The sequence below is a fragment of the Aphis gossypii genome, chromosome 1, assembly GCF_020184175.1.
Source record: "Aphis gossypii isolate Hap1 chromosome 1, ASM2018417v2, whole genome shotgun sequence".
NCBI lineage: Eukaryota > Metazoa > Arthropoda > Insecta > Hemiptera > Aphididae > Aphis > Aphis gossypii.
This window is the reverse complement of record NC_065530.1, coordinates 87163611-87177292: the sequence shown is the minus strand read 5'-3', so window position 1 is coordinate 87177292 and position 13682 is coordinate 87163611. Positions and strand designations below refer to the sequence as shown.

Sequence of the window (13682 nt, the reverse complement as noted above, 5' to 3'; positions counted from 1 at the left end):
AAATGTCATGTACATAAACATAATATATTATATTATTTGTCGTACTGTCGTAGTATATGTCATTATTATATATGAACTTGAACTGGTATATTATAAAACATGAAGTGTATACACTATAACGCACTACATTGCTTACGTACAATAACGCTAAAGAAAATGTTCGTTTCCTTGAACTTGAAACAATGACAATAATTCGGTTTTATAAAGTGAAAACCTTACACGGTCCACCTGTTAACGACGCTGTAGAGTGTAGATAATATTATATCTAGGTATTATAGTGTATATGTACTATACTACTATGTATGCATAGAGAGATGTGTACCTATCGATGGTGCGAGACGGTGATCTGTAAGTAGACACCAATAAATATATATATAATATAGGTATAAAATTGTACACAATGGGATAGTCTGACAATATATTACTGTGACCCCAACACTGACAGTGCGTATCGTTTGGAGTTTTGGCATTGGCGAATCATTCGAGTAGAACACCCTGGTAATTTCTTCCTAGTAAATTCGACACTGACGGTTGTTTTCATTGCAGTGTCAGGAGTCTGCAGTAAGTACAGCTAAAGTGTAGGCATTCAACCTTGCAGTGGTGTATTAGTCTGCTTGTCTGCTATAATAATATACTTCACAGCTGCGTGAGTTAAGGTTCGAACAATTGACAACAAATCAGATAATGGATGATGGGTGTGTAAGGAGGGAGGTAAAAAAAAGTTGTTTGTTTTTTATAGATACAAACTATTATTTTTATCAGATTTAATTAAATAACCATGTCGGTGTATAAGTAAATTTAATTAAAATCGTAAGACGTAAATATTATCATTTCGATGATTGGTATAATGAATTCAGTTTAATGTGTTATTATAATATATAAATAATTTATTTGGGAAGGAATATTAGGTGGATAATAATTTTTCTTTTATTCATACAGATCAATGGATATAATAATAGTAGACACGTATATATAATTACAAATATAAGTAAGTTTTTACATTGATTTTTTTTTCAAATATTCACAGTGATTTATTTTAATAATTATTTGATAAAACATTGGGGAAAAAAATATTACAAATAGAACATATTATTTGGTTAATGAAATAAATTAAACATGTTTAAATAATGCTGTATATATACAACACTATTATACAGTTAAAAAATTAAATTGTAATAAGAAGTAACACATCACGTTTTTAAAATAATTTCAAACTCGATTACAAGTTAAAAATATTATCAATAATATCTAATAATAATAATAGATGGCAAATAATTGGCAATTAATGACAACGACAAAACCAAACAGGCGCCAGACAGACAAATTTGACCATATTTACTTCACTGACCTCCAGTGGCGAATGCTAACTCTGATGAATGAGCATGCTCATTTATCATAATGTATTATAGTTCTATTTAATTTATATAATTAATAAATAATACACAAATTTGTATTAATTTATAAATAAGACTTTAATTTAATATATATCATATACAATAGCAGTTACTTAAATAATACTTTAATAATTGTAATTGAGACTTGACTAACTTTTTTAACTAAAATAAAAAAAAAATTGTCATTCTCGTACATGTACATTTTATAAATTACGTTGACGAAGCGCAACAGAATGAGCATGCTCTGTCATTAATGACAAATGTTAGAATAAAGATAAACACAGATACCTAAGCGTATAACAGAAATAAATAAATTAATGTAATACATTTTATTTCTTTTAAAATACGTAATATATTATTGATAATAAAATAATTTTTGTATTTTGATTAATAACGTTTTTCTTTCTAAGTATGCGGCGCATGCTGAGCATGCCTGGAGAATTCGTCTCTGCTGACCTCAGAGAAGCGAGTCAAGCGTGGCCTTTCATGGTTTATACAATTTATTACAGTTAATAGATTTCTATCTGACTCATTTTTTTTTTAAATTTGATTAATACTCTCTTAACCAAAATAATACTGATTTTAAGACTAGAATCGCAGGGACTTGAATAGATAATATAATCATACATTATTAATTCGTATATAAATTAACTTAATATACGAGTAGACCAATACTCTAATATTAATAACGTTTTATTATGTTGACATTTTTAAGAAAATATGGATATATTCACTTTGAAGTTTATGGAATTACTTCAATCAGATTGAAGTTGTAGAGCCGATATGAAGTTTTATGATGTTTGTCTTTGCTATTCTAATAAGCCAATATAAGTAACTCACAAAAGTAATTTCACGCTTAAAAATGGAAAGTTTAGTAGGCTTTATTTAGCTAATATTGATGATTGAGTAAAATATTGACATCAAAACATAATATAGACATAATATCTATATATGATCAAATTTTAAGTTGTGCCCGACAACAATATCGTCATGAGAGTCAGAGCAAGTCTTCTTCGTGTTACAATATGGTGATCTTTTTTTTTTAGTTTGTGAATTTAGTGTATACGATACTAAAATACCTTTTATGTGCATCTATTATAAAATGTTGTTTACTATTTTTGTCTACTTTTAATTGTAAAAAAAACCTATTTTAGGTTGAAGACACTGAAATGTTTGTAACCTGATAACTTGGCTGCGATATCTTCAAAAGTAGGTAAGCATCAAGACAAGTGTGGACCTCCATGCATCATACATAAATAAATTAATGGTACCTATCTAATCTTAAAATCAACGCTATAAGTATTACTTGATTATTTTTCTAAGGAACGTAAACGATTGAAGAAGAAAAAAGGGTATTATAATTTAGAAGTATAGCAAGGTTAATAGGTTTGATAATGTTTCCATCCAAAAAGCTTTGTATTTCTGTACCCTTTACAATAGCTATACTATGTAGCTACCAATAGAAAAAGGTATATACTAGCCTGACCCTGAAGAAATTGAGAATAGCGTTGTCTTTTAAATTAATGAATATTGTTTCATGATGATTGTGTCAGTGTAACTTGAAAATGAAGCATCATATTGTTTGAGTATCATGCTAATGTCTGTGTTGATTTAAGGAATAAAAGATAGTTGATTAATTGTGGAAATAGTATCTTTTTTATGAGCTTAATATTTATTTGTTAATCAAAATCATCAATCTAGTCACGCCTGAATAATGGAACACCATTACCTTCGGTAATTTTCAGAGGCCGGTTTAACGTTATTACCTACTATTTACCAAGGCGCAGTGAAACTGAACTTTCACTATTATAAGATAATTAATTATAGGGTATGCACTTTTCAGTTAGGTTAGGTTGGATAAAAAATTATCTTATTTACTCATTATGCTGAAACACGGATTTTAAATGTTTTTTTTATTAAATATAAAATTGTAAATAATATATTTATGAACATAATTCTACCTACTGTATCGGATGATAATGCATTATTAAAAATAGTGTTATTACACATTTATAAGTTCAGGTTTACTGAAATATTTTATTATAGTTATTTATTTTTGAGATGTGAAATTTATCGGAGAGATCAATGTGCGGTTGGGATTTCGGGGACACAATACGAGTTCGCGCCTAGTTTTTCAAGGCTGAGCAATAAGCATTAACGAGTTTTAAGAAAAGTAACTATTAATAATTTTTAGTGTTTTTAAATTAAAAAAAAAAAAAAATGCATTTTTGGAATTTGAAAAAAAACTGTTATTTATTTGTTTTTCCTATAATTGTATTCATAATTGAGGTAAAAATGCCTCCATCACAAATTGAGGTCCACCATTATATACTTTATAGAATATAAATAACAGCTACTATATTTTCAATAGTCGCATTATTGTTGTTATATTATGGCAAAAACATAGTTTATAATTTATGTACCTACACGCATAAAATTATACATTTATATACCTGCAGATTGGTGGAATAAATATATTTTTCTTTCATATTTAATTGAAAATAGTAACTTATATCGATTTTACTTTTTATCGGTGTTTAAAAGTGACTTTTAATATACAGAAAATAAACCTTTTTTTAATTTGGATACGGTTATGATTCATAAAATGATTAAATAATGTTTAAATTCAATACTAGAATGATAAAATGGTTAAAGAACTCTATAAAAAATGAACTAATATTAAATACGGTTCTATACATAAGCGGATATTGGGGGGGATTAGGGGAGGTTTAACCCCCAAAAACGTAATCAAGCCACTCCAGACGGTTGAAACGTCTAAAAATATATGTTTACATGGATAAGACAAACATGTTAAGCCCCCTTCACGAATGTGATCAATTATCCGTTTATGGCTCTATATCTATGTAGGTATTCGGTTTTAATGTGCATGGAAAAATCATGAATCGATGTTGTACCTACCTCTGTTGTAAACTGATTCGACTTGAAGATAGTACTTTGTATAATTTCGAACGGGGTTCAAATTAATCCCTGGAATTTTTTGATATCTCTAAAATGATCTCTAAAACTTTAGTCAAAATGTGTTATTTAGTTTTAAGAAACCCATTCACACAGTAGTGTGAAAGTTAGTTTAGACCATAATCCTTTTTTTTTTTGTAGCCAATAACAAAATATTATTCGATTTTTGTGAGCCAGAAAGAAATGTATTTGTTGTCCATTCAATGACAGCCTTTAGGGATTGAAAAGAAAGGTAAAAACTTAAAAATCTATTGATATACCTAATTTTTGTTAAAATAAGTTCCTGAGATAAACACATTTAGGCATAATATAAACTTTTCAGCTTTGTAATATTAGTAAAGATATTATTACATTCAAATTTGTAAAATACAATGAATTTTATTTTAAACCTGTCTTTAAATTTGGTTAAAGTTATTCAAATAAATGGATTAATAAATAAATATACTTTATCAAAAGCCTTAACCTACCAAAAGGATGAATCTTATGCAAATCAACAGTTTAATATAAAATTGTTGTAAATAAATTCAACAAGATCCGTGAGTTATAGGCTACTTTTTACTTTTAAATCTGTGAATATTGAATATGGTTGATTTGATTGACGGAAAATTATCATATTTTTTTATATAGGTACTCATATTTTTACCATTTGTTACTAAAAATAAAATAGGATATTATTTTGATTTCATTTAAAATGATATATTGTTATGTAGATGTATATATAAGTCATGAGATATTTTTAATTAATATTATGGCACAACTATTATTAAATTTGTATTGTATTATATACTGATTATACTGTCATTATTAAACAGTAAACAAGTTATCAGCTAAGATAGAAAATTATTTTGGTATAATAATTGTGTTATAACTTTTAAGTTTATATTATGACTGCTGACTATAGTTATTATCGAACAAGGAACGATAATAATATTATTATATGGTCAAAAATTAATCGGGCTGCAACTCAGATATGACATGAAAAAACTCGGGTCTCAATTCGGATTAAATTGTTTTCTAAGATATCTTTAGACTAGTTTAGACACAATTAGTATATAGTCCAAATTAGATTCGATTTGCATTCAAATTTTAAGCATTATCAGTAATTGATTTCAATTACTGATATAGGTATGTATTTGCAAAAACGTTAAAAAAAAAATTAAGTGGATTTATCCCCCCATATCCGCCTAAATATGTCATTATTGAGAACATTGAATATAAATTGTATTCATACTCAATGTTAATATGTTTATAGGTTTATTTTATACAATTTAAAATACTATATACTTTTTTTCCGTTCAAAAACCAGAAATAGGTATTAGGTAAAAACTGTTTATCACAATACTACCACCCGTTCTCGTATCCAAAATAATATATACTTAATTAAAAATTAAAATTCATTATTTTTATCATATTGGTTCCCATACTTTATTGTGTAAATAGGAGGTTAATTAAAATATTTTTATGACTAATTATTGTGGTAACTATTTTACATTGTGTAATATATGCGTATAACAACAAATCAATATGTTATTATATTATTGTGTCATCAGTCTTCACAATAACACTATAATGTTGTCATTAAAAATTCACTTTAATGTAACAGGAATCTATATACATTGTACATTGGTATTATTTTTTATAAAACCTTAGAAATTCAAATAATATAAAAAATAGATCGTTGATAAATCATATTATTTTGATTGAAAAATGATTCACAAAAACAAAACAATGATTGTTAATTATACCGATCAGCTGGTTGAATATTTCACAATGAATCTTAACGAAAATATTTTTGTGACCAGTAATCGACTGATCGCAACATCTCGAGTACGTTGTCTGATATATTTTATGCTTGAGTAAATAGTGAATAAATATTCGTTATTTTTATATTTTCTGAAAATATTTTTGTTTTAATAAAATGCATATTATATCTACTCGTATTACTATGTGTTTATATATTTATTTATGATTAATATATTAAATTAGGTATATAATTGAATTATTATTGTATAGTCTATACCTACTACTAAACTGGGGGATTTTTGTATCGAACAACAGGGCAACTTCGTGATTCTTTTATCAAACAACACTCATTATTTCAAAAACTATTAACATTTTTGGAAAAAATATTTTTACATAATTTCTAGTCGAAATAAGTATTTAAAATTTAAGTAAGTGGAAGAGTGTATGTAACTTGCCCCAAAACAACCCAAAAAAAATTATATATCTAATTTGCGCAACATCTAAAAATTGATTTTGGTAATTTTTCACCACTTTTTAAGGTTGTAGTTTGCGCCACATAAAACTTAATAAAAGAACATTATGTAATCTAAGCCTTCTTAGTTCTTCTTAGTTTTCATATATTTTTTTAGATAAAATTCATCTGGATTAGGCATGCCGCATGTGTCGGTATTATCGTATAATTGATGCGGTAGGTAAGTATACATTTATCAGCTGGTAAATTCCAACAATTAAAGTTAAAAGTTTGGCGTAGATTACATATTCATTTCGTTTTCTCTTGTGACTTGTGGCGTAAATTACCAAAATTAATTTTTAGATGTTGCGCAAAATATATGTTATATTTGTATATTTTGGCGCAAATTATAAGTAATAAAATTGGCTCAAAATACCATTTCCCAAGTGGAGTGGTAGACCAACATTTGTTGGGTATGAGGTACGGGGACTTTTTTTACTCCACTTACCTAAACTTTAAATAGTTACTTATATTTCGTAAACTACTCATTCTAATTAAAATTGTTATGTATTAAAATACTTTTAAAAATATGTTGTCTCAGAAAATTAAATTTAAAATGTATGTTTTCATTAAAAAAATAAAAAAATATAGTTTTATTTCGAATTAAAAATTGTGTGTAAAAATATTTTCAAAAACATTAATAGATTTTAAATAATGAGTGTTGTTTGATAAAATAATCACCCTGTTTAAGCATAACTCTAGACCTAAGCGTATAGGTAGGTCCCTAGTTTATAATTACAAAAAACTACCGATATTATAATATATATTCTATTGACTAAGTATTATTTTCCTAAAATTGATGGTAGATAATTCATTTTCTGCCAAATAATACATAATATTATAGATACTGCAAAAATATTAGTATATTTATCCAAATCCCATGTTAGTACGTATAGTACAACGAAAATTGTATGCAAATAAAAAAATGAATTACCCATGAATTTAAATTTGTAAAATTATATGAATGACCTTATCTAAAAACTTTTTACAAGAAATTACTTATAGTTATAGCCTGTTACCTACTTGACATTTTTATTTTTTTTTTCAAAGAATCATGGTTATTAGAAATTATAATACATTCCTTTAAATAGATTTTGCCTAACTTTATGCGTACCTTATAACACGAAACAGCAAGAATTTTATCGTTGTGTAATATACTCATATATTGTAGTATTGTATAATATTTTTTAAAAATCGCAATTTATAACATGTAAATGTAGCCACTAGCTACAGCTTTTATATACATAAAATTAGTTCTATTATAGATAAAATGTATACTAAATCTATTACATCAAGATGATGTGTAGGTATCTACATAATCCAAGCCTAAAATATATATTGTACTTCAAAATATAGCTCAATTTTCTATCTAATTTTAACAAATATATTGGAACAATAACAGAGTTTAGGTATACAGATTATACTTACTGTATTATTTTTGATTTATTTTAAATTTTAAAAATGATTGAGTCTTCGAACTGTTAAAATTGATATACCTATTATAGTCTATATACGTTCTCTGTTGATTCAAATTATTGGTGACTACAAGGTCCAAGAATGAGGCAATAATTTTTTTATACATTTTATTAAAAAATAATATTTATTTATTTGTGGTCTTTTAAATATTTTTTCTTCTACAAAAAAGTATCTAACCGCTTTTTTCGAACTTTAATAGGTATTTGAAATTTATAAAATCTTGACAATAAGTTTTGTATAAATGTCTTTTTCACTTATGTATGGCATATTTTTTCCATTTTGTATAAATATACACGGCAAGCTATTTAACAAATCATCTCTCATTTAATGTATAATCTATAGCAAATCAGAGGGAGAAAAATAGATTCCACTAAGGTCGTTTATTTTTATATCTTGAACGACATACTACAACTACAACACTAGATTAACAGAGATCAAATAGATCATACCAAATGTTTAATGCTTTAAATGTTGTGTTTATAATATTATTTTATCTTGGAATTTACTTTTTAATTTTTAATAGTTAGTTCAGATATATTATATAGTAGTATATTAATAGGTATACCAAACAAATATTACAACTTAATATAGATATGGACCAACTTAATAGCTTAAATACAAGAATGCAGGGAATGTGGCTGCATTATAATACCCTAAGTCTAGGGGGTCCTGTTAAGTATTTTTTTTGTCATTAACAAAATGATTTGTGTTAAAATTTAAAAAATAGAAATTATAACAAAAGAAGAACTCGTGGACGCTGCGGGGATTGACAACTTTGTAAATTTATGTAGATTTCAGCAATTGAAAAAAATTAAATAAGTAACTTCCTATTAGCTATTAAGTATTTAAGTACATAATATTATAGTCATACAGAGGAACAGGAAGAACTGTAATCTGTATTCTGCGAACTACCAACTTATAGCAAGCAAAAAATGGGCACCTATAACTAATTTTTATGTTTTAGAGTTTTAGACGCTCCAAGCCGAGCGATTAATATGTTTGTCTTAAAAGAGACTTACAATTTTTTTTTTTGTTGTTTTTTTTTGTACTGAAGACACATTTTTTAATTGATTCATTTTCAACAATCTTCAGGAGAGCCAGAGAGATTTGAGATAAAATACTGGAACTAGTTTGTACTTCAGGATTTAAAGAGTTGAAAATAAAAATTTAACAGAAGATACCTTTTAAAATATCAATAAAACAATACAAAAAATAAAAAAGTATTCGGAATTTTTACGCTACAAAACTAGTTTTTGACAAATCTGATTTTATTGTTTTTTTTCCCGTTTATGAAATTCATAAATTCATTAAATATCTTATTTTTATACTTAATTAAAGTTTGAAAATTAAATACATGGTTTCTCATACGTTTTCATTACAAGAATAATTTTAAAAAATGTCAAGCGTACCTACTACCTAGACATATTAATTTTTTATAAAGGTGTGAGTTTAAAATATTGTGGAAATTCCTCAAAATTATGAATTATTTTGAAGATATAATAAGATATAATTAGAATTGTTTCTCTTTGTGAACAATGATTTAATATTACATTTAGTTCAAATAGATACCTACGATGAACTTGGTACTTAATGACGAGTGCATTAAACATCTAAGTACTATCTATACAGCAGAGCGGTTACCTACTAGTTTTGTTTGATTTTTTTAAATTTTATAATATTATTAATACTGTATAAATAGGTCAGATGTAAAGTTAAGATTGGTCGTAAGTACATTAAATATGCATACCGAGTCTTATGTAATTATACATAGAATATAGGAATAAGTGAATAACCGAATAGGTTTATATTTTAAGTAGGTAGGTAGGTATATTGTACATATTTCATTCTTAATTTAACTTAATTTCTAAGAACAGGTAAGAGTGCAGTTAAGTAGGACTAGTAGGAGTAAAAACCAAAAAGCAACTCTTGACTATAAGTTATAAAATTAATTAATTTATTTTATTACTTGGAAACAGTCACCGTTTATAGAATATATGGTATATATTTTTGTACTGGCGGTAAACGGAAAGGTCGATTTTGGCGGAAAAGTAGATCACCCGAATATATATTACGTATGTAGAAACAGTAGGTAAATAAATACTTATCAACAGCTGTTTTTTTTATATCACATGGTCTGTTAAATGATAACAATCATTGAACGCATGCTGACCGGATTTTTGTGCTTACATTTTATAATCAAAATCAAAGTCAACTTATCTTTGAATTTTATTTCTGTATAGGTAATAATTAATAATTATAATATAATTTTAAAATAAACAATTAAAATCCATATGAACTCATAGAAAAAATCTATTAGTGAAGAAATGTTTTATTACGACGACAAAGATTTAATATTTACAACATCATGGAAATCATTGTCTATTTATTCAAAATTTGATGAAACGTTAAAAAGACTGTGGAAAAATAAGGAAGATGAAGGACTATTTAGGTACAATTATAAAGAAGAAAATGTAATTGTGTTGCCTGGAAAGTATGGGTTTCTCGCAGTTGTAAGTATATTAAAATTTTCAGTAGCTTCCAAGGATCGACAAGTATTTTTAATGAAATCTCTCTGAATAATTAAAATAAATGAGGTCTAGAAAAAAATATTCTGTCATTGTACATATTAACGCTTTAATTTTCTATAAACAAGTTAGGGAAGCTTACACAAGTAAACTTAATTTCTTGGGTTCTAAACTTATTTTAATATAACCCAATAAACTATAATTTCTTATACAAATAAAACAATTCTGAAAATATAATAACAATTTTACTAAAGAATATTCTCTTATAGAAGATGAGTTTATAATTCTCCATTTGCCAGCCCTTGTTTAATACCACAAATATTTAATATATTATATATCTTTTTATCAATTACTTAAATTCTAATAAATCATTATTTTATTTTATTTTGTTTTTATAGCTGAACATCAATAGAGGTACCAAACGTCGTAAACCAAACATATTTACTAGTGTATTAGAACCTTTTAATGATAATTTGTTCAATTTTACCAAAGTTAATGAAGGAGAATATTTATTCAAATTTAGTAATACATCAAGTAATTCTTCTAGTAAGTTTAGGTGCTTATTTCATATAATAGGTACCTACCATTATTAAATATACTAATTCTTTAGTTCAGTAATGCAATCAACATTTTCTGAGAGGGAGAGGGAAAGTCCATAAATTATTTTCAGATTTGAATTGATTGTTAAATATTATTATTATAATTTGTATTAAGGCCAAATAAATGTATTACTGAATGTAAATATATTCAAATCTGAAGGAGGAAAGCCCACATTCAGGGTATTTTTTTGGTTGTGCCACTGCGTCTACTGTGTTTTGCTGTTTGTTGTTTTGTTTTTACTGAATAAATAATAAAAATAATATTATGACTGTAGAAGTACCTTGTTCTGAGTACCTTCAGAATAATTAATTATTATTATTATTTGATTTATTTAGATATAGATGATATCTTGGCAATAAATACAAGTCCTTTGGGATACTTTCATTCGTTAATTTTACCAAAAATTAATAGTAAACTACCACAAGTTATTAATGAATATAGTTTAAATATTGCAGTTCAATTGTTACTCCTAAGTGCATCTCCGTAAGTTACCATTCTAAAAATTTTATAAAAATTTTAATAATTGTATATGCTATATACACTACACTAAACATTTACAGAGCAATACGTGTTGGATTTAATAGTTTATGTGCTTTTGCTTCAGTAAACCATCTTCATTTACACTTGTATTATTTACAATATAAAATGTACCTCGAGGATTGTGTAAGTTTAAAAAAAAACTTATAAATATTAAATATTTAAATAATTTACATAATATAAATGTAAAATTCAAAATTTTATTAAAATATACCTATTTTATTTTAAGTAATCAGTTAATTTTTTTATAAAATTTATATTATTTAATTAATTTAAATGTTTTTATTATAAAATGTTCACACTAAACTATAATTTAAAAAACATGTGTCTTATTTTAAATAAACTACTCATAACTTATTGCATAATTTTAGAAATTAAATACATGTTATTTAATATTTTACAGGACATAGAACATTTTAGTGGTCCTTGTCACAAGATTATAGATTATCCTTCAAAAGGATTTGTATTTGTCTTGAAAAGTGGAGACTTGTTGTCCAATTTTGTCAAGTAAATTCAATATAGTGCTTGTATAAAATTAATTAATTATTTGTAGTAAATATTAAATAATCACATTATTTATGGTTTTTAGAACAGTTTTTATCATGATTAATTACCTTCAGCAAAAAAATATTCCTCATAATATCTTTATAACTCGAGCACTAGCTAAAGATTTAAATAACGGCGATTTAAATAATTCAAGAAACTGTGTGAGAGTTTTTATTTGGGCAAGAACTTCTTCTGGTAAAATTTATTTCCATATGACTTATTTATATATTATTATTAATTATTATTTACAAATATTAACATTTTTTATTATTAGTTATTAATAGTTTATTAACTTGATTAGTTAATTTAAATTAATATTAAAATATGAATCACTCTATAAGGATTATATTACATGAAATCCTCAGTTCTCAGCTAAATTATTTATGCACACGTTTTAGATTGTTTTTAATCTTTGTCCTAGGATTTAAAACTTAAGAAGACATTTTTTTTTTTTATCGAAGATTTTTTTTTAAGCTTCTATTAATTCTGCCTCTCTTAATACATATATTATAATATATTAATAATAATTATAAGAAAAGCAATAATATATTTGTATCATCCTAGATAAATATCTTATTTAATATCAAAATAAGCAACTTACTCAATTATTTTAAGACTAATTATTTATTAAAAGTACATTTAATATTTTTTTTAAGATATCACGAATTTAAAACCTGTATTTTTTTTACATGATTAGTTTTTAAGTTGTTTTTTTATACAATTGTAAAATGTAAATATGTATTTTTTAGGAGATAAGGCTATGGATAAATTTTCTCCAGCAACTTGTGAATTGTTTGGGCACTTAGTATTTAAAGGTAATTTAAAAAATATTTATGATTTGATAACTTGTTTGGTTGCTAATTTGTGTGAATTATATTAAAATACATTTAATTCTTACTGTATAACATCTGAGTTAGATAAAATTTAATTACAGAACTTAAAAATTATATTTTAAGAAATAATATTTAGATAATTTTTGTACAGAGATTCCTGTTATAATAAACATTAAATAGTGTTATGAAACTAGTTGCTATGGTTACTATTAATAATAGTAAACTTACCCATTGTTCATTAATATTTTTAAGTGAAACACCCCTAAAAACATGTTCTATAATTATATTAGAATGACAGGAATCTTGGAATTATTTTATCAATGCAATCAGTTATGATATAAGTTATATTTTGTTTCAGATAAATCTGAGTTTTCTGAGGTTACAGAGTATAGTGTGACCAAAATTCTTACAGATGTTACAGAATCTTCATTTTTATTAATTGAAAATGACATAAAAAATTTGTACTTAAACTTATGAAATAAGTTAAAAACTTAAAAATAAAAGTTATGTTGAATTACCAAATTGTTTTAAATTTTTATTA

At 25.2% G+C, this 13682-nt stretch overlaps 1 protein-coding gene across 1 annotated transcript; it reads left to right on the top strand.

The window, feature by feature from the left end:
• The first annotated feature begins 10270 nt into the window (after positions 1-10270).
• LOC114132837 (GDP-D-glucose phosphorylase 1) lies at positions 10271-13663 on the top strand. Its single transcript, XM_027998455.2, has 8 exons — positions 10271-10610; positions 11024-11171; positions 11561-11708; positions 11786-11888; positions 12166-12269; positions 12352-12503; positions 13058-13123; positions 13500-13663. Exons 1-8 carry the CDS (start codon positions 10425-10427, stop codon positions 13616-13618), a joined length of 1026 nt encoding a protein of 341 aa, XP_027854256.2. The 5' UTR covers positions 10271-10424; the 3' UTR covers positions 13619-13663.
• Positions 13664-13682: the final 19 nt, after the last annotated feature.

What these genes read in the sequence shown, in the direction of transcription:
- LOC114132837 (XM_027998455.2), top strand. Translation starts at nt 10,425, where the DNA reads ATGTTTTATTACGACGACAAAGATTTAATATTTACAACATCATGGAAA. An exon ending in TTGTTGTCCAATTTTGTCAA is followed by an intron (nt 12,270 to 12,351) that starts GTAAATTCAATA and finishes TATGGTTTTTAG; the next exon opens with AACAGTTTTTATCATGATTA. An exon ending in TGGGCACTTAGTATTTAAAG is followed by an intron (nt 13,124 to 13,499) that starts GTAATTTAAAAA and finishes ATTTTGTTTCAG; the next exon opens with ATAAATCTGAGTTTTCTGAG.